The 23,719-nt window shown below is 33.4% G+C and overlaps 1 protein-coding gene across 3 annotated transcripts; it reads right to left on the bottom strand.

The window, feature by feature from the left end:
* Positions 1 to 4,300: 4,300 nt before the first annotated feature.
* LOC106774314 lies at positions 4,301 to 17,757 on the bottom strand. Of its 3 annotated transcripts, none has more exons than XM_014661266.2 (13): positions 17,146 to 17,757; positions 16,316 to 16,393; positions 14,949 to 15,106; positions 13,232 to 13,295; positions 12,464 to 12,531; positions 7,522 to 7,780; positions 7,228 to 7,338; positions 6,963 to 7,069; positions 6,835 to 6,888; positions 6,646 to 6,729; positions 5,719 to 5,882; positions 5,039 to 5,194; positions 4,301 to 4,527 (listed from the first exon to the last, which is right to left on the bottom strand). In XM_014661266.2, exons 1-12 carry the CDS (start codon positions 17,444 to 17,446, stop codon positions 5,041 to 5,043), a joined length of 1,602 nt encoding a protein of 533 aa, XP_014516752.1. In that variant the 5' UTR covers positions 17,447 to 17,757; the 3' UTR covers positions 4,301 to 4,527; positions 5,039 to 5,040. The 3 variants fall into 3 exon arrangements, with proteins under 3 accessions (XP_014516752.1, XP_022641763.1, XP_022641764.1); XM_022786042.1 differs by having other exon boundaries at positions 6,963 to 7,063; XM_022786043.1 differs by lacking the exon at positions 4,301 to 4,527 and having other exon boundaries at positions 5,062 to 5,194; positions 5,691 to 5,882.
* Positions 17,758 to 23,719: the final 5,962 nt, after the last annotated feature.

The following is a 23,719-nucleotide window of genomic DNA, read 5'->3' as shown; positions in this document are numbered from 1 at the left end:
CCTGCATCATAGTTCTATGAAAAATTATTAAAATATTCTTATATTTAAAGCATGTCTTTCTTTTTATAAATAAGGATTTTTTTTGTCTACTAAAATATACTAACTAAAAAAAACTTACATATGTTAGCAAATATATATATATATATATATATATATAATATGTTTGTAAAAGTTAGCATGTATAGTTTTAATAATTTAATTAAAAGATTATTAGACTCATAGGCAAGGTGGAACAATTTTAGGCTTTTTCTAGGGATGTTAGTTTTATGGAGGGTTAGTCTTAAAAACACCATAGGCCATGCGAATATGGTTTTGGGAGAAAGAGAACTTTGAAATTTTGTCCAAGCCAAGGATTAGGAGCGGTTGGGTTTGGAAGTGATTTAGAAGGGTTTTGCTTGAATAAAGAGGTAAGAGGAGTTAGTCTTTAATATTTATGTTTAGTAATTATGTGCGAATTAATGTATATTTTGTATGTGTGTCTCTCGTAAAATGAGAGCATGTATCATATATACGAGGTCATTTTGTTTTAGTTAAATGTCATTGTATTGTATGTGGTTTGTTGAGGTTATATTAATTTTTGTATTTGTAATTTATTATGAATAGATTTTTGGATTTAGGGTTTTTATATGTTGCATAAACATGAAACATAATTTTGTATATTATATGATGTAATGGTGTTGTATATGAAGTCATAGAATTTTTCTTTCTTGATGTGGTGTTTTATGGAAGCCATAATATTTTCTTTCTTGTTGTTGGTAGTCGAGTTATGCATGAACTTGGTTAGTTGTTGATCGAGTTGTTTTAAATGTTCTCTGTGATGTTTGATGTGATTGTCTTGTTGTTACGATTAAGTGTTGAATTGTTCAAGTATTTATAATGTCGATTAGATTGTATTTTAAAGTTATCATGAGGTAAACATTACCTTGAGGATTGTGCATGGAGATGAGTTTTGGACACGTGCATGTGTCATGTGTATTGAATGAACTTTTAGATTTGGTCATATTTATTTTATATGGATTGGATGTTTTATCTCATGCAACCCCTACAGGGGAATAACGAATTGATGGTGAATGAGTTATGATGTTTATGTGATGAATCATAGTGTAGTGTTGATTGTATGTGATTCTTAAAACTTGTTTTTTATGTACTGGAGGAACTCTTACTTTGGTAAGTAGATCTACCAAAACATTAAAGAATGAAACAAATATAAACTTGTATTTTTGAAAAATTGTTTCGAATTTAAACATCTAAAAATAATACTTATATTTCACCTAAAACGTGTTGGTATTTTCATATCTATATACATTTATGAGTTTAATTGTAATCACTTTAACACAATTTATACTAATGTTATTACATTCTAATGTGGTTACAATTAAACCCATAAGTATATATAGATACGAAAACACTAACACGTTCTAGTTAAAGTATAGGTATTATTTTTATATGTTTAAATTCGAAACAATTTTTAAAAAATACAAGCTTATATTTGTTTTATATTTATTTCATTCTTTAATGTTTTGGTGGATAATGAATGTGTATAAATACTTTTATTAAATCAAATGTTTTCCTATGTAAGTTATACATTAGATTATTACGTTTTTCTTATACACTATATGATTGAAATTTGTGTGTTGATACACAACTAATAATTGTGTTTTAAGACGAAAAAAGAGATATAAGACAATTTATGGATAAGATCCAGAGGCAAGTGTCCTTAAAATACTTTAGAAATTACTACTAATAATATATATATATATATATATATATATATATATATATATATATATATATATATATATATATATATATAAATACCATCGTCAAGAGGTTAATTTAGAAAATGTAATTATTTATTTTATAAAATAAAAAATATTAAATAAATTTACTAATAATCCTTAATTTGTGCATAATTATGTAATTTTTTTATATTTAATTCATCCTAAATTGATAGAAAGAAAACCTATTTTAAATAAAATTACAAAGATTAAAACAAGAATTATTAAAAACTTAATGATTAAAGGTGTAGTTTAGTTAATTACTATATTATAATTAAATTTGGTACTTATAAATCTAGTATATAATTTAAAATCAATTTACTACCTATAGTTTTTATATTATCATGAATTTTTATACATTTCTAGTTATGGTCTTAAAATTATATAACTATGGTAAATTATTAAATTTCGACTTTTATTTTAATTTTGATATATTGTTAGGGAAAGTACACGTTATTTCACTTTATTATCAACTCAGATAAAATTTTAAATTTTTTTTATAAAATTGTATTATTTTGTATTACTCTTCACAAACTTATTCCATTAATTAAAATAAAACTGCTACTAAAAGCTTTAAGGGATTTTTATTTTCGATTTTCATTTTCCATATTTCACTTTATAATTAAAAGACGTCACTTTCCTTATTTTTTATTTGCTTATTGCTTACAATATTTTAAAAGAAAATATTGAAAGCTTTCATTTTTTTTTTTTTCATTTCTTCAACAAATTAAAAAAAATATTAAAGGTAAAATAACATTTTGATAATCAAATAATGAAAATAGAAAATAAACACCAAGTTCAAATGCAAGAACAGTTCATCATAGTAGATGTTAAAGCTTACAGCATCAGAACTCAAATTCTCATGTTGTTTTAAATTTTTGGTTAAATATGTTTTTAGTCCCTTAAATATCACTTGATTTTGGTTTTAGTCCATACTTGAAACATCAATGATTTTTAGTCTTCATTGTTTTGAAATTCTCACTTTTGGTCCTTAAAATTATACGGCGTTATCTTTTAGTACATGTGACAAACGGCGAATCCATGACAATGCTAGCTTCCCTCTTCAATGTCCTCCACATTGCTTTTGATTTCAGTGATCAGATTAGTGATTGCCACATGTTTTGATTGAAATCAGATTTAGGGTTCTTATTTTTCAATTGGGGAAAAAAATTTACTCAAAGCTTTTTACTCCAACGATCAAGTGGAAGCATTCTTAGTTTGGAAAGGCCATTCAGCGTTTCAGGATTCCACTCTATCGATCAGATTTTGAAAATGCTCACTCAATAAGCCCAGTGAAGCATCAACAACTCCACAGAAGGTTGAAAAGCAGAAAGAAGATACCCTAAAAGCAGAAACAAAGAGCAATGGTGATGAGGTCTCTACAGTAATGCAGAAGACAGCCCAGAAGGAGGAAACCAAGACTAATGACTCAAGTGAGACAAAGGAAGAAATGCAAACCCCTAAAACTAGGCCTATTTCCAGAACCAAAACTAGGCTCATAGATTTTGCATTGGGTTCTAGAAATCAAGTTGATGATGAAGTGGTTAGAGATTCTGATGCAGGGAATAACATGCGCAAGAAAATTATGAAATGGACTTGCTGATTTATGCAGTTGTGGCCATTGTAGTACTTGGCCTTTATGCTAAAAAAGCATTCATATCCAATGGAAAATCAGACCGAGAATCATTCTTCCTAAAGCTTCGAGTAAAAAGCTTCAAGTAATTCACCGTTTTCCCCAATTGAAAAATAAGAACCCTAATTGTGCTAATCTGATTTCAATCAAAACACGTGACAATCACTAATATGATCACTAAAATCAAAAGCAACATGAAGGACAGTGAAGAGGAAAACTGACATTGTCCTGGATTCACCAATTGCCACATATACTAAAAGATAACGTCGTCCAATTTTAAGGACCAAAAGTGAGAATTTCAAAACAATGAGGACTAAAAACCATCGATGTTTCAAATAGGGACTAAAACCAAAATCGAATGATACTTAAAAGACTAAAAACATATTTAACCCTTAAATTTTCAATCATAGTTCCCCCATCTTGTTTGTATTTGCAAATGGAAAAACGAAAACACGAAAATTAAAAATACATTAAAAATCACAAAGTGATTATAATTTTTACGTAATAAATCATGTTAAACACTTTACAATATTGACATATATTTATATTATATGTAAACATTATACTAATATTTAAATTTTTAATTAATGTAACAAATACAAATACATTAACATCACAAAAACAAATACAAATACAAAACATATAAAAGTTAAAAATAAGTGTACAAAGCAAACTTAACATTATTCATCCAATAAGTCCAAGAGATTGAAACCAACANNTCTAAGGCACCAANTTATACCCTTCTATCCCTAACTAATGATTTAGTAACCACAACAAAACAATGATTCAAACAATCTACTAAAACCCCTTTTGAGTTATAAATTATAAAAGCAAATTAATTAACTGGATTAACTATGGGACATAAATCACCTGGCACTGAAGGCAAATATGAAAAAAAACATGAAATGAGAAGAATACTATACTCAAAAGACCTGCCACATTTCAGTTAAACCAAGCACGACAAATTGCTGGAATTCTGGTATGCTACAAATGATCATTCTGACATTTCACTGGCTGTTATTTTGTGAAAATTTTGTACATTTAAAGAATTGAAGCTTGAGGCGTATAAAAGGCTACAATGGTCGGTTACCATATTTCAGCTTCATCTTAATTTAACTGCAGAAAACAGATCAATATCAGAAACATTTCTGAATATATATCAAGCTTAATGGCAATCAAGTGATAACCAAATAAAAAAAAAAAAAAAAGTATATATAGTGGATTTTAATGGAATGGAGAATAGAGACTCAAGTATTGAACAATAGTACAAGAGCTAGTTATTCAAACTGTATGATTTTAGTTATAGAGGGAAGAAAAGAAAAGAGATCAAATATCAAGAGATTGATGTTTGACTTGATTCTATGTAATGTATTACAAAGTATTTACGGGTGTATAAAATTGAGCATATTAACCTATATTTACACGAATCATAATCCTATTTAATTAGTGAAACTAATCATGATGTAAGAAATTATGTTTGACCAATAGTAAGAGATAATGTAAAAGAGGAAAACCAAATAATAATATGAGGTACTCTTATTAATTGATATCATATTTTCATATGCAAGANTGATTAACATATACAGTTAATGGAGCNAATTCAAGGTAAATCAGAGATTCATAGTACCTTCAATTGTGTACCCACATAGGATCCAAAGAGAAAAGTTTTTCGCTTCTTGTGGCAGAAGCAGAAGCAGGAGCTCTTGGTGGTGGAGCATGTACACTAATTGGGAGAACCCATTCCGTTTTCTCCCTTGCCTCGACCAAAAGAGGATGATCATACCTGTGGTTCAAAAAATCATTTATGCCATTGACAACAGTAGCTTATGCCTACATGTGAGGTCTACTACATGGATCATATGATGTCATTGAATTTTGTTAAAATACAACTGTTTAGAGATATCACATAAATTATGGTTAGTGATGTGTAGAATCTTTGGCCGTGCGTCAAATATTAAAGATATCACATAAATTATGTTTAGAGATATCACATAAAGGTTGATCTTTGGCCGTGCTTCAAATATTAAAAACAGATTAAGAATCCATGGTACATGCACATCAAGAATAAACTGACAGCTGGCTTCAGCAAGATGACTGTCCATGTACATCATGGATAAAGTCTAAGGATGAAAAAAAAAAAAAAAACCTATAAGCAAACAATAGGTGGGTTATGAATTGAAAGATAAGTAGAGTGCAGCGAAAGATGGCATAGTGTGGACTGAAATGAATTGCTCTCGTGTAAGATCAAGAAAAAAACAGGTGGTGGTGAAAATGGTTACATGAGTTAGTCAAGGTTGGAAGTCATACTTTTTCCAATCTACACGCTTTGGAGTTGTGAAAAATTCAAAGCGGAGAACCCACTGCACTGAAACATGTTGAGTTGAGAAGGACATTGGGCCATCCATGGGGATAGAAAAGAGAAAGCTTGTCTGCAATAAATCTGCTACAACCTCATGATGATCGCTCTGAACCTAAAAGTATAGTTGAGAACCACAATTATCAAAAACCAGTAATATGTTAAAACACACGTATGCTCATCAATTTTCTCTAGTTTGATAATGATCCATTCTTTTTCTAGAGTATTCTAGACTGACACTATACAAGCAAGTCTTTCAAAAAGTCAAAGAGAATGGCCCCTTGAATAATCATGCATATGGTTAATCAAAAGGCACCACTAAACAAAATCTACATCATGATTTCTGAATAACACATTGTAGTTATCAGTGGCAATGGCTTTTAATGATTACATCAAATGGTGCATAGCATAGCATGCTATATTGAAACCCTGCACTTAATATATGAAAATGTATATCATTACATATGGTAATGCTTCATGTGTAATTTGTGCCCACAAAGTCCGAGAAAACATATAGAAAAACTACAGCTACAAGAGTAGCAAACCTATAGGGTAGCAAAAGTTATGTGGCAACAAGAACCAAAAGACGTCAGGTGTAGCATATGAGTTTTGACCAAGGTACTAGGGAAAAAGTAAAAATAGCATCTATCAAAGAGAAGATACAAAAATGACCAAGGTGATTGAGTCAATACAGGTTTAGACCAATGGAGGCTCTACTTAGAAGTAAATAAAATCAAAGGTAGTCAGATGAAAAGCGGTAGATTGGAGCTAAAGAAAACTTTAGCTTAATATAAATAGATCCAGTGGATAGTCTTTATGCATTGCAACCAATCACTACTCAACAGAAGCTTCAGTTGTGAGATCTAAGTAACAAATACCTTTGTGATTGTAGGAGAATTCCTTCTAGAAGGATGGACAAATCGCCGATTTATGGTTTCTGAAGTTTCAAGTGTTATTGATATCTGAAAAATAATAATTATGATAGTAAATTCAGTTCCAGTGAAACAACCACAAAAAACTATCCGTCAACTACTAGTTTAATCTCAACAAATGACAAGGGAAATCACCTCAAGGCATCTCCTAGCTCCTTCTTCGTGAAAGAAAGTTAGAGTGCCACCTATCTGTAAGAAGAAAGTTGTTGGTAAATAGAACTCCTATATACGCCATGTATCAAACTCTACTTCATAATACTTACCACATCACTGAAGTAATAAGTTGCGTCCGAATTTTTAGGATAAAATTTAAGCAAAACTTGATCATCAAGTCGGATATTATAAGACCTTCCTCTAATAAAGCCTTCTCCTGCAGAAAATGCCTGCAAAAAATTAGCTTACATGGAATGGGAATTATTTTTTTAAAAAAAAAAATTGAAGTACAATATTCATTGTGTCCAAAGCAAATAAAATCATTTTAGAAACATAGAAAATGCATCAGCTCATATGATAAAGATTCTACAGCACCAGCTTCAGCTGAAGAGGATGCTCCCACATCTTCTGTGGAAAAAGTCTTTCGCAGCTTCTGTTGCTCATTTGGGGACATAACGGCAAATAACTTTTGGCTTGACAAGACATCTGTTTTACAAATGAAACAGCATAGCAAGTATTTAAGTTCAAAGCAAAAGTAAAAGATAACTCGTATCATTCAGACACTAATAAACCAATACAGCTTCATACTGTTTCAGAAATAAATTTGCATCATAAAAAATGAGCAGTTTCACCCATAAAGACATTCTGCTATAAGTTTAATTTGCTCACCAGAACCAGAATCAGATAATACTTCAGCAACAGACAGCCGAGGTAGTGCCATATTTGAAGATAAACTTGTTCGGAAACCTTCTACAGTAGAAGCATCCCTGGTCAATGATCTTGCAGAAGAAGATCGCAGTGACAATGAACTTCCAAAGCCTCTGTGTAGGCTCTCCTTCATGGGGTTATAAGAAGAAACAGATGAGATGTCGTCTCTTGAGCTGTCATAGCCCTCCTCTACTCCATCATAAATATCATTTGCTCTAACCTGTGAAGAAATTATTCCATTTTATCAGAGTAGAAGAAAAAGAACAGCATAAAATAAGTGAAATGCCAAAAGTTAGCTTTATGTGCAACCAGAAATGGGATACAAAATTCCCCAAAAAGAATATGAAATAAAGTTTTATATAGTTTCATTTGTAACCAGATAATAAGCACCAAGCACTTAGGGAACCCACCCCTTAAAAGCTAGTTGTTGAAGAGAACCAAACACCTAAATACTCCATTGAAAATCCCACACCACTTGATAAGAGACTAAGGAACCCAGAGTCAACATTTGGATCACACTGCAACACTTCGCTCGATTTCCCCAATGATTAGAACCACCCTCCACCTATCAAAACCCTTCGTAGGCCTTATCGAGACACCAACAGCTAGCTCTAATACGAACTAGAAAACCCACCTTTACAAGTTAGCAATTAAGGACTTAAGAGAGGAGAATGAAACATTTGAATATTCTATTGAGCATCTCATACTACTTGATGTGGGACTTTGGCATCCAATAGTACCCAATCCATCAGTCTCCATATCCATGTCAATGTAGTTGGTGTGCTTAATAGGATTCTAACCTAGCTATGAGTAAGAGATTGTTGAAAGGATTAGTGACAAAATAGGTCATGTAGGATGATACCACTCTTGAGTTGAGAAGAGAGAAATCGAGAAGGATTATAATGAATTTGTGTAGTATTCTTGTTTGTAATGAAGAAGAGATACAATGATAAGGAATAAAATTAATATCTAATGATGGAAAATATTTGGTAAGATATTTCCCTATCCAAACGATATTATATTTGTCTATTTAATGTAATCAAATCATAACATACCAATTCATATCTCTAACACTCCCTCTCAAACTATAACTTATGTATCATGAGACATGCTTGTTACAACAAGACCACTTGAGAGACTTAGTAAGCCAAAGCTAACAAAGTAAATAATGACAGCAAGTAGATATTTTCCACACATAACTTTTTGTTTGTCAGAGCGACAATCAATCTTCAATATGTTTACCAATCATATCTTTAACACTCTTCCTCAAATTTGAACATATCTATCACTAGTCAAGCTTTTTAAATATAGTTAGAGGGCACTTTGGTAAACAATACTTGTCAAAAAATCATCAACAGTAAGCAGTATTCATCAGAAAAACATCGACGATAAATAATATTAGCCAAAAAATGTAGCCAGTAACATTACACACCAGAAAACACTTAAGCAGTACACAGAGGCCAAGATACGTCAACAGTAAACAATATAGCCCAAAAAAACTGTCATCGGTAAACAATATTTGCCAGATAAACATTGGCACTGAACAATGTGTTCAGAGGAACAGTGACGAGCAGGGGAAAAAAACAAATGCTGGATATTTACTCCTATAAGCAGGGGGGCGGGGCGGGGCACATGTAAAAAATTTTGATGACTCCAACTATAGCCCGATGTTAAATCGCATTGATTTCATCAATTCATTGCTAATCCTACAATACCTCTGCAATGCCTCTCCAACCAAGGTCATGATGTTGATCGTAAGAATTATGCATATGAAGCTTGGGAAGTTCAGGATCCAATGCTTCTTTCATGGCTTCAATCAATGTTATCCAAGTCAATTCTCTTGCATTATTGATTCAGCCTACTCCTATCAAGTTTGGGACATGACTCCTGAAAACTTTCATCTTCAGACAAAAGCATGTGTTTGTCATATTCGTACTAACCTTTGTTGTGTATCTAGATAGTAAGATGATGAGAGAGTTTTTTAACTCACATCACAATCATTGTTGACAAAATTCCGGGTGTGGGTAACCCTGTTCCACTTGAAGAGTATGTTATCATACTTGAAGGTTTAACAACTAGAGTATGCATTAGTCATTTCTATTATTGAAAGCTTGTTTGATACTCCCTGGTTGCTAAAGAGGAGGCGCTTCTTGCTCATGACTCTTGTGCTCTCTGATTTAAAAAGAGATCATCTCTCCTGTCTTCACTAGACCTAGGGATATGTACCATCTACTCCTATAGTCCTGGATCTAGTCCTAATAATGATTATGCTAGTGCTAGTAATAGCCCTGGAAGTGAACACTTTGCTAATTTTCAGTGCCAGATCTGTTTGAAGTATGGTCACAATGCTAACATTTGCTTCTACAAGGCTGATGCCAGTTCAGTTATCAACCACATGAGCCTCTTCTTCTCTATGATCCTTTCAAACTTCAACCTGTCAAGTTCTGTTAGGTTTCTTGGAAAGAAACCTACTCAAGAACAGGACTCTCACACACAATCAATGACACACTCAGGAAAAAGAATAGTATCTGTATTCAATTCTCAGGAAACAATGTACAACTTCGTTAGGGAGCCTAATCCCCCTCCCAGGACAATGTGTCCTGCAACTAACAAACGAAAATACTCAACAGTCCTCTACAAAACCAAACTCTTCCTTATATAAACAGTTACCCTTCCCACTCTGCCTAACTGCTAAACAGTTAGGTAATTAATGTTTTCTCCTCTCATACACTTTCCACTCTCTAACAAGTTCGCTCCTTCTTAGTCCACCACCAGAGCTCCTAACACCTGAGTGAATCCTAATTTAAATCAATATACTCATGCTGTCACTCCCAGCGCTATGCTTGCCAACACATCTTCTCAAGATGCTGTCAATTCTACAAGGATTCCTAATTCAAGTGTTCTTTTCATGCTACTGGGGAGTCACAAAACATACATCAACCTGTTCATTTTGAGGGACCAAATAATTTTTTTATTGGAAATGGTCAAGATTTGCATGTGGATCTGGTTCTTCCTATTTTTTGTCTCCTATTAACTCAGATATTTGTTTCAGATTAAATAAACTTCTTCATGTTCCCTCTATTAGCAAAATGTATTAAGTGTTAGTACTTCTGTACAAGACAATTTTGTGTTCTTTGAATTCCATCCTCATTATCGTCTTGTCAAATCTCAGGAAACTAAAGAAATTTTACTCAATACTCCTTCCCCAATCTCCAGCATCAAAGGTCTTCTGTTTACCCATCTTCTTCAACTGATTCTCCTTCAAATACTTAATGTTTCTGTTGTTGTTTTGTAACCTAACTGTCACACTACATGGCATGCTATCCTAGCCCTCATGTTCTTAAACTCGTACTTAATTTCTGTAATATTCCTTCATTCAATAAAAATGTTCCTGAGCTTTGTTCTTGTTGTATCAGGAAATCCCGTAGACTTTCTTCTAATTCCTCTGATGCTGTTTACACATCTCCTTTGGAATTAAGTTTTACTGATATCTAGGACCCTCACATTTTGGTTACACTTATTATGTTTCCTTTATTGATGCATATTCTAAGTTCACATGGACTTTTCTTTTAAAATCTAAATCTGAAACATTTTCAGATTTTCAACAATTTAAAGCCATGGTTGAACTTCAGTTTAACAATAAAGTAAAAAGTGTTCAATCCAATTGGGGTGGAGAGTTCAGACCCTTTAATGATTTTCTATCAAGTCATGGTATCACCCACGGATTAATCTGTCCACACACCATCAAAATGGTGCTGTTGAAGGGAAACACCCACATATTGTTGACAATGGCCTCACTCTTCTCCATCACGCTTCTTTGCCTTTGTTTCTTTGGGATTAAGCTTTCACTCCTACAATGTATCTCATTAATAGACAACCTACTGCTTCATTACATTTTAATATCCCCTTCACATTGTTGTTCCACAAGACCCCTAACTACAACTTCTTAAAAACTTTTTGGTGTGCTTTATTCCACTTTTACGAGACCCTGAATTGCCCTTTAATTACACCAGACCCCTTTCTACACACATGGGATTTAGTTCCTCTCCCTTCTGATCAAGAAGCCATTTGCTGTAAATGGGTTTTTCGCATAAGAGAACGCAGATGGGTCATTCAATAAATAAAAAGGCCATCTTGTGGCAAAGGGTTTTCATCATGCTCCTAGATTTAAATTTCATGACACGTTATCTGCAGACATCAATCCCACTATTTTCATTTTAGTGTATGTGGATGATATCATCATTACTGGCTGTTCATCATCCCTCTTTCACAGTTACAGATCTCCTTTATTCAACCTTCTCTTTCAAATAACTTGGCCACTTGGGCTATTTCTTGGACATTGAAATCAAGCAATTACCCAAGAACTCCTCTTCATACTCACTGGGTGGCAGGCAAGAGAATTCTATGGTACCTTAAAGGAACTATCTCTCATGGTCTATCATATTCCAGCCTTGGATCAATGGGCAGATTTGCTGACAAAGCCTCTTTCTCCAACCAGATTTGTTTTGCTCAAAGACAAACTTAATGTGACAGACACATCTCATGCACGTCCACCTTGAGTTTGAGGGGGGCTATTAGGATATATTAGAATAAAAGAATATAAAAAGATATTTTCTCTCTCTGTATCTTTCTGTTACATTTTTCCCTCTTTGGTTTGTTATTTCCAGATGTCCCTTTTGGTGAATCTGTTTTGGGTTTTTTGGTCTTTTTACTTACAAGTATGGTTACTATAAATGCTCCCTTTTTATTCAGTTTTATACATAACTGAAATGATAAAATATCACATCTAAGAATAATTAAAACCAAATAAAGGCATTCTTAAAATAATAGATGGCAATCGAATATAGGCTAAAACACAGATAAGTTTAGTTTACCCAATTAAAAAATATCACCAATAGCATACCCAATCAGCATCTCCATCCATCTCTTTCCAAAATATATCCAGTTGTACAGTAGTTAAGGGAACAATATCTGAAAATGTATAAACACATGGATATATTACTTGTAATGTTCCACAAAAATTAAGATGACTTAAACTAAGCTACATGAAATAAAAATGTATAGTTGCAAAAAAAAGAAAAAAGAAAAGAACATAATAGTGATATATGCAATCAATTTTCATAAACAAGTAAAATCAACCAACGATGTCTGGTTCAACCAAAGTTTGCTTTTCTCATCCATTTTATGCTGCAAATTGAAGGGTCGAATTTGAAAAATGCTAATATTGCCATGCTGCCATGGACTCAGACCAAATAGAACGACAACTTGATAGAAAACATGTTTATAATTTCAAAGGTCTAAAAATTATAGCTAGCTTCTTAGGTCATCATGTAAACATGACATAATACTTGGCAACAATTACAGAATCTAAGGCTAAAAGGCAGAAAACTATATTTGTTCAACATCAGGAAAATTAAATCTGCCGAATATACATCTATAGCATAAACATGTTTGTTCAACATCAGCATTCAAATTTAAAAGAAAAGGTAATTTTCAAACAGATAGCAATTTTACTTTGTACGGAAGAACATCTTCACATACTCCTTCATAAATAAATTAATATTGTACACAAACAGAAAATCTATGTAGACCTCTCTATAGAATAAGTCAAAATATTACAACAGGGTCACAACAGGCCCAAAAGAGACAGCAAGTTAACAACCAAACTAACCATCATCCATTGGAAAGCCACCACTCTTTTGGTTTATCCATATTTGTAATGGTATACGAACTTCCTGTACAAATCAAAACTAACATACTTGAAAATCTAAAATACACAAACCGATACATTTTAAAAGATTGGAAAAAAAATCTCCCAAAAATAGAAGTATCCACAAACATTAAAGCAGGAAAGAAGAAAGTGGGATGTATGAGAATTCAAAACTAAAGAATTATATAAAATTAGAGACATGGTCATCATTACTAATCAAAAGTGATACCTAGGCACAATCATCATTCAAAAGGAAGATGGTGTAGTAAAGGAAAAAAAACAGTGTATGTTAGTTAGCACTCATCCTGGAAAATAATTACACAAACAAAAAAGGAAAAATATGAAACACAAGGAATAGCCCTAGCAATTACTACAATACACAAACTCTATGAAAGTTCTCTTAAACCACTGCTTCACCACCTAAAACAATCTTTCCTGCTCTTTACCTCCTACCAGTTTATTCCCAATAAAGCAGAAACAAACAATGAACATGTTCACATTCTCTGGACAATTGTTTCATTCAGCATGTGCCTTGAGATGACATACTGCCTTGGAATTCCTTAGAAAGATGGGAAACCATGCATGTCAAGCTCGAAGATTTAGCTACCCTTTCTTCAATTATTAGCCCCCAATATGATTCAAAGGGTGTTTAAATTAAAAAAAAATAAAAAATAGGCATAGCACAATGTTAGAGCAAGATAAACAAAAACAGAGATATATTAAGTTAGGAGTCCCACATGATGAATGAATTACATGATGCTGTACTTAAAACTAGAGGCTCTCTCACCTAATGGACTAATCTTTTTGGGTTGGGTTCTCCTCTTGCATTAAGGTCCTTACAATTGTTACTTTCACTGAAAGTTAAATCACAAAAAGGCTACCCATAGGTTGGATTAAGGTACACAATGAATATTGATAGGTGAGAGAAGCCATCAAAGAGAAAAGGGCTAGGTCAGTTTAGTGTCGATGGTGTGAAGCTGTTATACATGTCAGTCCTTAAAAGGGGTTGATGGTATTAGGGGTCTCACATTGAGTACGATGAACTATTTGAACCTTGAGGTTCTCCCACCCAATAAAATAGACTCTTGAGTTGGACTCTCCTCGTGTTTAACTCCAAACATATTACCATTATAGCTTGCCATGAATAAAAACACAAGAATCCTACAATACTATGGAGTTAGGTGAAGGCACAAGAATGGTCTTTTATATTGTATCTCAAACAGGCCCACTTCAAAGCCTTTGGACTTGAGACACAGATAACGCAGAGGTCTACCAACCTGTGCTATAATTCAACATTTTGTTAGAACAGGAGAACAACAAGTAAACTCTAGATCACTTACTGAAAATTTTAGGACATACTTTTAAGAAGCTACTTCTTTTAGCTTTTGAAAAAGTACTAAAACAGCTTTTGTTGAGAGCTTTATTGCAAAAGCTTACATACTTATTACAAGTCCTTAAACATATTTGTAAGCACTTCAAAGAGGAAAAAAAGGAGGGCTTAAACAAACAGGCTGTTGGTCACGTGGTCTCTAAAACTGTGTCATCAACCAACTCTCCCAGAAGTTTTATTTGCTAGGTAAAAGATCACTTGCTTTTACATCTCCAAAAACAGAGCATGAAAATAACATTAGGTAAAAACTTTTCAGTATAAAGCAGAGCAAGTCACTGCAAAACCAACCAAATCAGTAACATCATTATTGGAGTCTGCATGAGATTGCCCATTTTCAAATATTATCCACCCTCCAGTTACGGAACTTTTAACATAGTACAAATAGCGAATGTTGGAACCCTTGTAAGATGGTGGAATAATGCTAGGCAGCTGCGTTCGCACCACATCTGCAATTAACACTCCACATAATCAACCTTAAATCAAAATATATAAGAAATCAGCACTAAAGCATGCAACGTTCGAATTAGTAATCCAAAAGTATGTATACTAGATATTAGAAAAAAATATATATATTTGTTATTTTGTTTACTTTTAGAGAATAAACTAGAATGAACATTTTAAAACCCACACCAAAATCGATGATTTATTATTTAACTCTATAACTAATAGTTCTTGATCAAATTGCTCATTCGTCCAATTTTAACTCATCTTGACATCACTTTCCTCGTTGCATGAATGGCTAACATCTTTACTAACTCTTTCTTTGATGGTTTTACTAAAGGATATGGGTTCTCCTTTGTTTCCTCTTGCTCTTTTCATATCATTTATTAGAAGATGCTAACAATATGACCAAGAAATCCCCCAAAATAAGACTGAGATAATTTCATTAATGAAATTTGATCCAAAATAACCAAAGACCATAGAGTCCTGCCGATTGTCTTTGTTATTTTATCAGTTCACAAACCCATACTCACATATTTCAGTTCCCAAATCCCAAGTCCTACCTTCAACAAAATTACAATGCACTTCATTTTGGTAAAATTCAAATTTTAAAATTCTAGTCCATTATTGGAATCAAAGCAAATATAAACAAACTTATAACTGCATCAGCCATCAAAACCAAAAGTCACAACTCCAGCAAACAAATAGCTTAAAGAAAGCCTCTGGAATCTGAACAAGTAGCAATCAACACATTTTTAAGGCATGAAAGTTTTGTAGGAAAATAGCATCAGATATTGTTCTATACTTTAACCCAATAAAACCAACTTCTCAGTTGAACAAAGACAAAGGAGAGCAATTTTGAACATGTCTGCAATAAGTGATCACAAATTTTAGTCTAATTATGATAATAAAAATTAAAGGATAAACCAACCTACTAGAGGCTATCTCTAACAAAAAGTGAAGCAGAACATTTCCAGTGTTGTATTATTACATGCCCCAAGAAAATGAATATGGAACAGTTTTACAATCTCTAAAATGCCCAATGGAGAATATCCATTTAAGCAAACTCACAAAAAGAAAAATAAAAATAATAAGAATTTGTGTATCAAAATTCCATATGCATAACCAGACTACAGAGAAAACATATAAGAACTAAAAAACACGAAGATAGTCCATAAAAAAATCAGAATCCTCTAATATAGAACTTAGCATACAGGATTTGGTCGCGCCCGCATTAACAATGTGGTTTGCAACTAGGACCGGTGTTGAGAACTCCAGAAAAACATGCTCACCTGAAATAAAAATAATAATAATAAAATATCAATACTATTATATAACTCATGTAGCGCCATAGGATTATAACATGGCACTTTCCAATAATTCCACCAAGGGCATCTTGTGAAGGAGGCCCCTTATGGCAGAGCCATAGGCCAAATGGAGTCTTATATTGCAGAATTTCCACCTTATTCCTCCATCCACCAATGATAATCTTGATACTATTACTACTACTGCTACTAATATTAATAAAAGGGTAAAAGATGTTATTGGTCCGACCAAATATCTTGAAATTTGATTTTAATTCCCATAAAAATTTAATTGGCGTTTTAATCTCTACACATTTTGGTCTCCTCAAGAAGTGATAGCAATATACTCCACTATCAGTTAAAGTTTATTGAAAACTGTAAACAAAAGTGTGACTGAGAGTAGTAACTAGTGTGCAGACCCAAAAAAAATTGTATTTGTTAATAAATTTCAGTCAATAATACAGATTATGATCAAAAAGGTGTGTTATTGTTGCTAGCATTTACCTTAAGAAAACCACGTCACTTGAGGTAAGGACTAAAACAAGTATAAAATTTCTATAGGGAGTAGAGAGTAAACCTGAATTTCAAGATATTTTGGCAGAACAAAACTTATTTTACCATCATAATAACAATGATACAGTAGAAACTATAAATTTTCATCTGGTAGTTAACAAATTAAACAAAACAGCAACTCAAAGAACTAAAACTCCAATTTGACTGTTTTTGCTATGACAACATACCTCTCCTGTGTCTTGTGCCAGGCAAAGGCTTCTGTGTGGCGAACCACTGAGTGTCCAATTTCTCGATGCCCCTGATCTCAAAACCGAGTCTTTCCATCAGAAACGAGCACCCATTTGCCGGATTGGAGATCTGGATGGTCACAAGCACAGGATCACCGGGCCTGTAAACCTGCCTATCGGTTTCGAGCTTCAGTGTGGGGGAGATAACGGGCGCGAGTTCCTCGCCCTTCGATGTCGAACTGGCGTTGTCCACTGCTCGAGAATCTCCGCCTCCGAATAACGGGAACCTCCCAGAAAACATTGCTGTTTTTTGGGTCCAAGGTGTTTGGTTTTATGCCTGTGAGAGCGATTCGGGTGAGAGAAAGAGCAATGGGTTTTTTCCAAGGAGGGGAAAGAGAATTGAAATGGAAAATTGGGGTTGTGAGACGGAATTCGGAGGAATGGGGAAGAAGGATATCACCGGCGATGATCAGAGCAGTGTTTTGAGGTTCTCACACGGGATCTGACCTGAGTCACAGGGAAATCCACTGTCCACTATTAGCTGAATATTCAATGTCTAATAAATTCAAAATTAAAAACAAAACAACAGCAGTGATTTTGCATTTTCTCTTGTTACACACACTGAACATTGGGCATTTTGTGTTTTGCAGATTTTGCATTCTCTTCTTACTACACACTCAACATTGGACATTTTGTGTTTTGCAAATTCTATTCACATCATCTTATTTTAATAAACTAAAATTTCATATTTAAACTAATTCTAATTTTAGATATATCCAGTAATAATATTATTATTACTATTGAAAGTGCATGTCCCCTTTTACTCTATGATAATTAAAAAAAATTAAATTATTCCAGTAATTACTAAAACAAAAATGTTATTAAATTTATAAAAAATATTTTCTTAAAAATAATTATAAAAAATAGACACAAAATTTAAAGGATAAAATAATTTATATTAATAAAGATAAAAAAAGATTACCTAATTGATCCTGTGTCTAAAAATAGAACATGATTCATTAGTAATTTTAACTCTCTTAAACTTAATGCATAGTTGTTTGGTAAAGATTCAAGGAATTGAAACCCTCAAAGTCACTAAAAACAGGATTTAAGTATATTAGTAAGTTGATTTTCACTTGAATATGAAAGTGAGGTGTTTTTTAATGCATGGGAATGAACTCTAGTCTTAACGAATTGTAAATAATATATATTACATTTTCTTGCAAACAATTGTTTGATGAAAATACCAAAAAGAGTTTCTTGTATTTTTATAAACTTTGTGATTTAATTAAGTTAGAGTGCAAGAGTTGTTGAGTGTTGTACAAATTTCTTAGGAGAGAGCGATATTTATCACTTGCTACATTCTCGATGCACTTGAGTGTTTGTGACTCTTTTAGACTTTATTGTGTGTTTTCTTTTCTTGTGCTTTCTTTTATGTTATAGATTTTTATGCTTTCCATTGAGTTGGTTTATGCTTAATGTTTGTTGTCAACACCCAATTTCGTTCGGAAAAGTAAATAATTAAAATTAAAGAATAGGAGAATAATAATCAATGAAAATAATAAAATAATCTTCTTTAATACAGGACGCATTAGAATGTTAGTTTAATATGGTATTAATTTGAATCACTATTATAGCAATAATTATAAGCAATAATTAAAAATAATATATTGATTGCTGCATGAGTTTCTTCCTAAAAAGATAAAATATGATTTCCTTTCTAATGGACAAATTTTCTGACAATTATTATAATCAATGTCTTGAATTTTATTTGATTTATTTTTCTTGCAATACGCACCTTGTGAAAGAGAAGAGGGAGGACAGAAAAAGAGAGAGACTTGCAAAAACAATAGAAAGAAAGAAAGAAAGTATAGAGAAAAATAGGTTTTCATACATAACGGTTCTGTCAACCGCAATCACCAAAAAAGAAACAAGGGACTACCGAAAGCTAAAAAAGTATGTCATCTTTGCACAATTCTTTTTCTTTTTATTGTACTCTGAACTTATTTTTCTAAAAGGTTCTTTTACTACACACAAAATAATGTTTTTTTTAAATAATAAAATAAAGGGTACGCGTCGGCCTATGGCAGGTTTCTTTCTTTTTCCCACCATTCTTAAAATATAAAAAATATTTAAAACCAAAAAGGTTATTTTTTGTTAAACTAAACCTTTTTTTTACCAGAACTAAGTGATCCCTTATTCTTTATCATATAAGAGCAAGATCAATCCTTGTCAGGTTCACTTTTCAAAAATCTCAACCAATCCATAATTTTTTTTAAACAAACTCATAAACCTTTTTCTAGATAAAGAATTACGTGATCCCTGATTGTCCATTATAAATGGATTTACGTAGGTATAAGATTAATTCTTGTCGGGTTCATAAAACAAAAAAAAATTGTTTCATAATAATTTCTTTTATTTTATTTTAGTTTTATTTTTGGGGAAAATTAAATATTTTGGAAAACCACGTTAATTTTATACATTTAATTAGAGGTACTGCCTTTGGGTAGGCACGCTAGGGTGCTAATACCTTCCTTACGTGTAACCGATTCCCGAACCTGAAAATCTCTTTTTCGTAGACCATGTTTTTATTTTAGGGTTTTCCATAGGTTTTCCCTAATAAATTATGGTGGCGACTCCCAAAAGCTTTTCTTAAATCCCGTTTGTTTTCGGTTCGTCGTCTCGTCGCGATCCCGGTTGCGACACTTGTGTGAGGATACACCTTAAAGCTTTGCTAGAAGGTCCTAGAAATGGGATTTTAGTAGCCTACCAAACAAAATCACCAAGGATGGGATTGTGTGTTTGGCCCCCATTATTCTAGTTCTTAATGCAAGTCTTGATGCATGCTTAGGCCAAGGAATTTAGTATGGTGTGTCAGGCTTAGATAGGCTCAGAGTTTATATCTATTAGGTGCTACCACTTTTAGCTTACAATTAACTTTGTTTGATTTCATTTATAGGGTTCTTCTTTGCATGCCTACATATTGAAACAATGTCATATTTTTTTCCTTCTTTGCATCATACATCCAAAATAGTCAATTGCGTTTTCAAAGATAAGAACCATTGTGTAACCCTTGGAGCATTAAGAAAATATTTCTTTCACATTTTGAACCTTGGACCTTGTTGAAAATGATTGACCACCTCAACATAAGTGGAGAGACCAACATTTCATAGTCATTAGTGTGATTCAAATGTGAGGAAAATTATCATGAGAAGGGGAGCATAGGTAACAATTGTGAAGTGGTGTTGGTTGATTGTAATGCCTTATTTATCTCTGTATAAAATATGAATAATATGACTACAAGTTGGTGTTGGGTTGTATTCTAGTTTCAAAATAGAAGAGAGCATAATGTTAAGGTTGTGATCTTAATGTAATTGTTCTCTTCTCATTCATGCTACCTAGATACATTAATTCCCTTCCTAACATAGTCATAACACCAAATAAAGCCTTTGTTCATGTTTGTATGTTTTTTATTATTCATGACTATTGAAATGAAATGAAAACTCAAATTACGTGTTATTGGTGGTAGAAGAGAAAATAACAAACACATGTATAAACTAGTGTGCTTGAGTGAAACACTTTTTCTAATGAGGATTGATTTCTTTGGTTGATCAATGAAAACATGCTCCCTTAAACTTATGGGGTTGAGGTAATTTAAACACTATGAGTTTATCTTGAAACTCAAAAAAGGCAGCATCGATCACATGTTTGGTGAAAGTGTCAACTAGTTGTAGATGAGCAAGAACATGATGAACAATGATGTCACGTTTTTTTTAACTTTGTCCCTCATGGAGTGTAAATCGAGTTCAAAATGCTTAATATGGGAATGCAAAATATGTAGATGGAATACGTGACACATACACAAATAGATGGACGTTAATTCATTGTGGTAATTTTCATTGAGCCTTGACAACCTTTAAATAAGTGTAAATAGGGTCTTGGGCTAAGTATAAAGAATAAAAGCTGGAAATAAAATATCAACTAACACAAAATAAAAACTACTTAATCTCTATTTATCCATATCAACAATAAAATAATATTGCACCTAAAATAATAGAAAATCAAAAATATCAATCTCTATCTGTCAATACCCAATTTCGTCCGGGTAATTAAATAAATAAAAAAAAAAACAAATGAAATCATTTCTATCTTAATTTTCTTTTCTTTTACTTTTGTATTTATATCTTTACTTTTATTAATTTTTATTTAGGTTATTTCTGTTTTTTATCTTTTTATTTTATTTTATTATTATTATTATTATTATTATTATATTTTATTTTATTTTATTATTATTATTATTTTTTATTATTTTATTTTATTTTATTATTATTTTTATTTTTTTTTATTATTTTCTTTTTATGTTATTTCGTCTTTCCTTTTCTTTTCCTGTTAAGTACTTTTCCTGTTATTTCGTCTGAGGACCACGCTCTAGGGGAGACCTTGAACATCATTCACTTCCCGCAAAAACTCTCAACTTCACCATTTACTGACTATAAAAAAAACATTCGCATCCTCCATTCAGGGAGAGATTAAAAAAAAAAACCTCCAACAAAACAAAATTTCTTTTCCCCTTCACTCCCAATTCTTCATCTCCAACGAATCCATGATTCACTTGACCAATCTTCGTTGCCATCCTCCTTAACGGAGAAGGAACACCTCACCATCACAACTGAGAAGAAAGCTCTTGACTCCTCTGACCTCCACCATTAACCAGTCATCTACTTCCATTGCTCACTCTCAGCATAACTTTCTTACACCTGTAAAAGCGTTGGCAACCAAAGGAACACAATCTCAGNAAAGGAACAAGAGACNGCAAGAAAAAAAGAGAAGCAAAGACAANGAAACGAATTCCAGCAAGAGAGGAGAAGAATTGATATTGTGGCAGTTATTCAACATCCACGGAAAAGGAAAACGAAGCTGGTAAAAGAAAAGAGGAAGTCACCGGAGGTGCTAGGCTAGCGGTGGTAATCAGAGCTTCAAGAGGTAAATATGCTATGTTCACTTGTATCTTCATGTAAGCTTGCTGCATTGTGCTTTGTATTATACTTGATGTTGCACGGTTTAAGATTGCATCATGGTGTGAGTATTCCCCTTCCTTTGTTATCCGCCTATGCATATCACATTCCCTCTTTGACCGGAAACCTCTGTCTTCGCCTATTGTTAATGATTTTCACCCTTACCCAGCATCACCACCACCATCCTCCCTCACGCACAGACCCTCCAGCCGAGTTCATCTCTGCAACCCATCACAAAGAACCCCATTAGCACCATTATCCTTAACCTGCATTGCACAAAATCACAAACATAGGGATAAAACTACATCAATCAGAAAATCAGTTTTTCAAGGTAATTTCTATTCCAGTTAATCTGTCATCATCTACATAGTGTTCTCTTTGTTTGGTCGGGTCAACTCCATAACATCCTTATCACCCCACCGGTATCACCCCTCACCGAGATCCAAATTCATATTGTATTACCAAAGGTCCAAGGTCACTTCCCTGCAAGAACAAAAACATAACAGTTTCGCCACCCTCGTCAACTTCAGACCATTTGAACCCTTATCTTTAACAGTCTCGATCACGAAATCATCAATGCACCCATTAGGAAATCGACCCAATCAAAACAGAAAATAAGGGAATAGGAGAATCAGTCGGGGTGGTGGCCTTTGAGTCNCGGTTGAGAGAGCGAAAGCAAGGTCTGCGTGAAAGGAGGGGGATTTACCTTAAGGCTGTGATAGTTCAGAAAGGGGTGGCGACAACACTGTAAGGGTGTAAACCCAATCAAGGGTTTGGTCTNGCTTTCGTAGCAGAGAGGAGCGTCGACGGCGATGACGGTGGTACAGTTGCTGTGACGTCCGAGAGCAAGCTGCTGTCTCACGCGCAAGGAAGAGGAAGGGGAAAAGAACCTGACGCCATAGCCGGCGGCTTCCTCCGACGTGAGCAACGACGTGGCGACCGGTGTCGTTCTCGGACAAGAGGAGAGAGCTGGAGCGTCGGCCGGCGGTGACCCTGGAGATGGTCGGTGACGCTGATGACGACGTGAACGGTGGAGGAGGAAGGCTTCGTTTCTTCTCTCTCGAAAGAGACCCTAGGTCTCTGGTTTGAGTGAAATGCAAATGGTGGGAATGAAGGGGAACAATCTGAACCCCTAGTGTTTCAGCTGGGAAGAAGGCCTTGGGCCCAACTTTGGGCCGCTTTCTCCTCTGCACACCCACTTTCCATTCACGCACCCCCAATACCTTTCTTTTCTTTTTGCTGTTGACTTGTGGTCGGGCTCAGCTACTTCCTTAGGCAGCCCATTTCAGTTCTGCCAGAAAATTCTTCATACACCTCTATTTCTGTTAAACCACAACCCCTTGTTCAGTTTGGGCTTAGGCCCAGACTGCTTATAAATTGCTTTGGACCCCCCTTTTCTCTTATTTAAGCATCAATACCCCTTTTATTGTTATTTTCATTTAGTTATTTAACTTTTGGTGTATTTATTTTTACTTTTTATTTAATTTAGTTATTTATCTATTTATTTTATTTTATTTTTATTTTATTTTTTTTAAAATAAATAAATAAAAAATACCAAA

Source organism: Vigna radiata, chromosome 9 (assembly GCF_000741045.1).
Source record: "Vigna radiata var. radiata cultivar VC1973A chromosome 9, Vradiata_ver6, whole genome shotgun sequence".
Classification (NCBI taxonomy): Eukaryota; Viridiplantae; Streptophyta; class Magnoliopsida; order Fabales; family Fabaceae; genus Vigna; species Vigna radiata.
The sequence above is the reverse complement of the archived record's forward strand: the minus strand, read 5'-3'. Positions and strand labels throughout refer to the sequence as shown.

Bases quoted from the DNA above. Each gene is read 5' to 3' on its own strand.
- LOC106774314 (XM_014661266.2), bottom strand. From the start codon at position 17,446: ATGTTTTCTGGGAGGTTCCCGTTATTCGGAGGCGGAGATTCTCGAGCA. The intron at 7,781-12,463 runs GTATGCTATTGG...ATTTCTTCACAG, and splicing joins TGGATGGAGATGCTGATTGG to GTTAGAGCAAATGATATTTA. The intron at 5,883-6,645 runs GTATTTGTTACT...CTATACTTTTAG, and splicing joins ATTCTCCTACAATCACAAAG to GTTCAGAGCGATCATCATGA.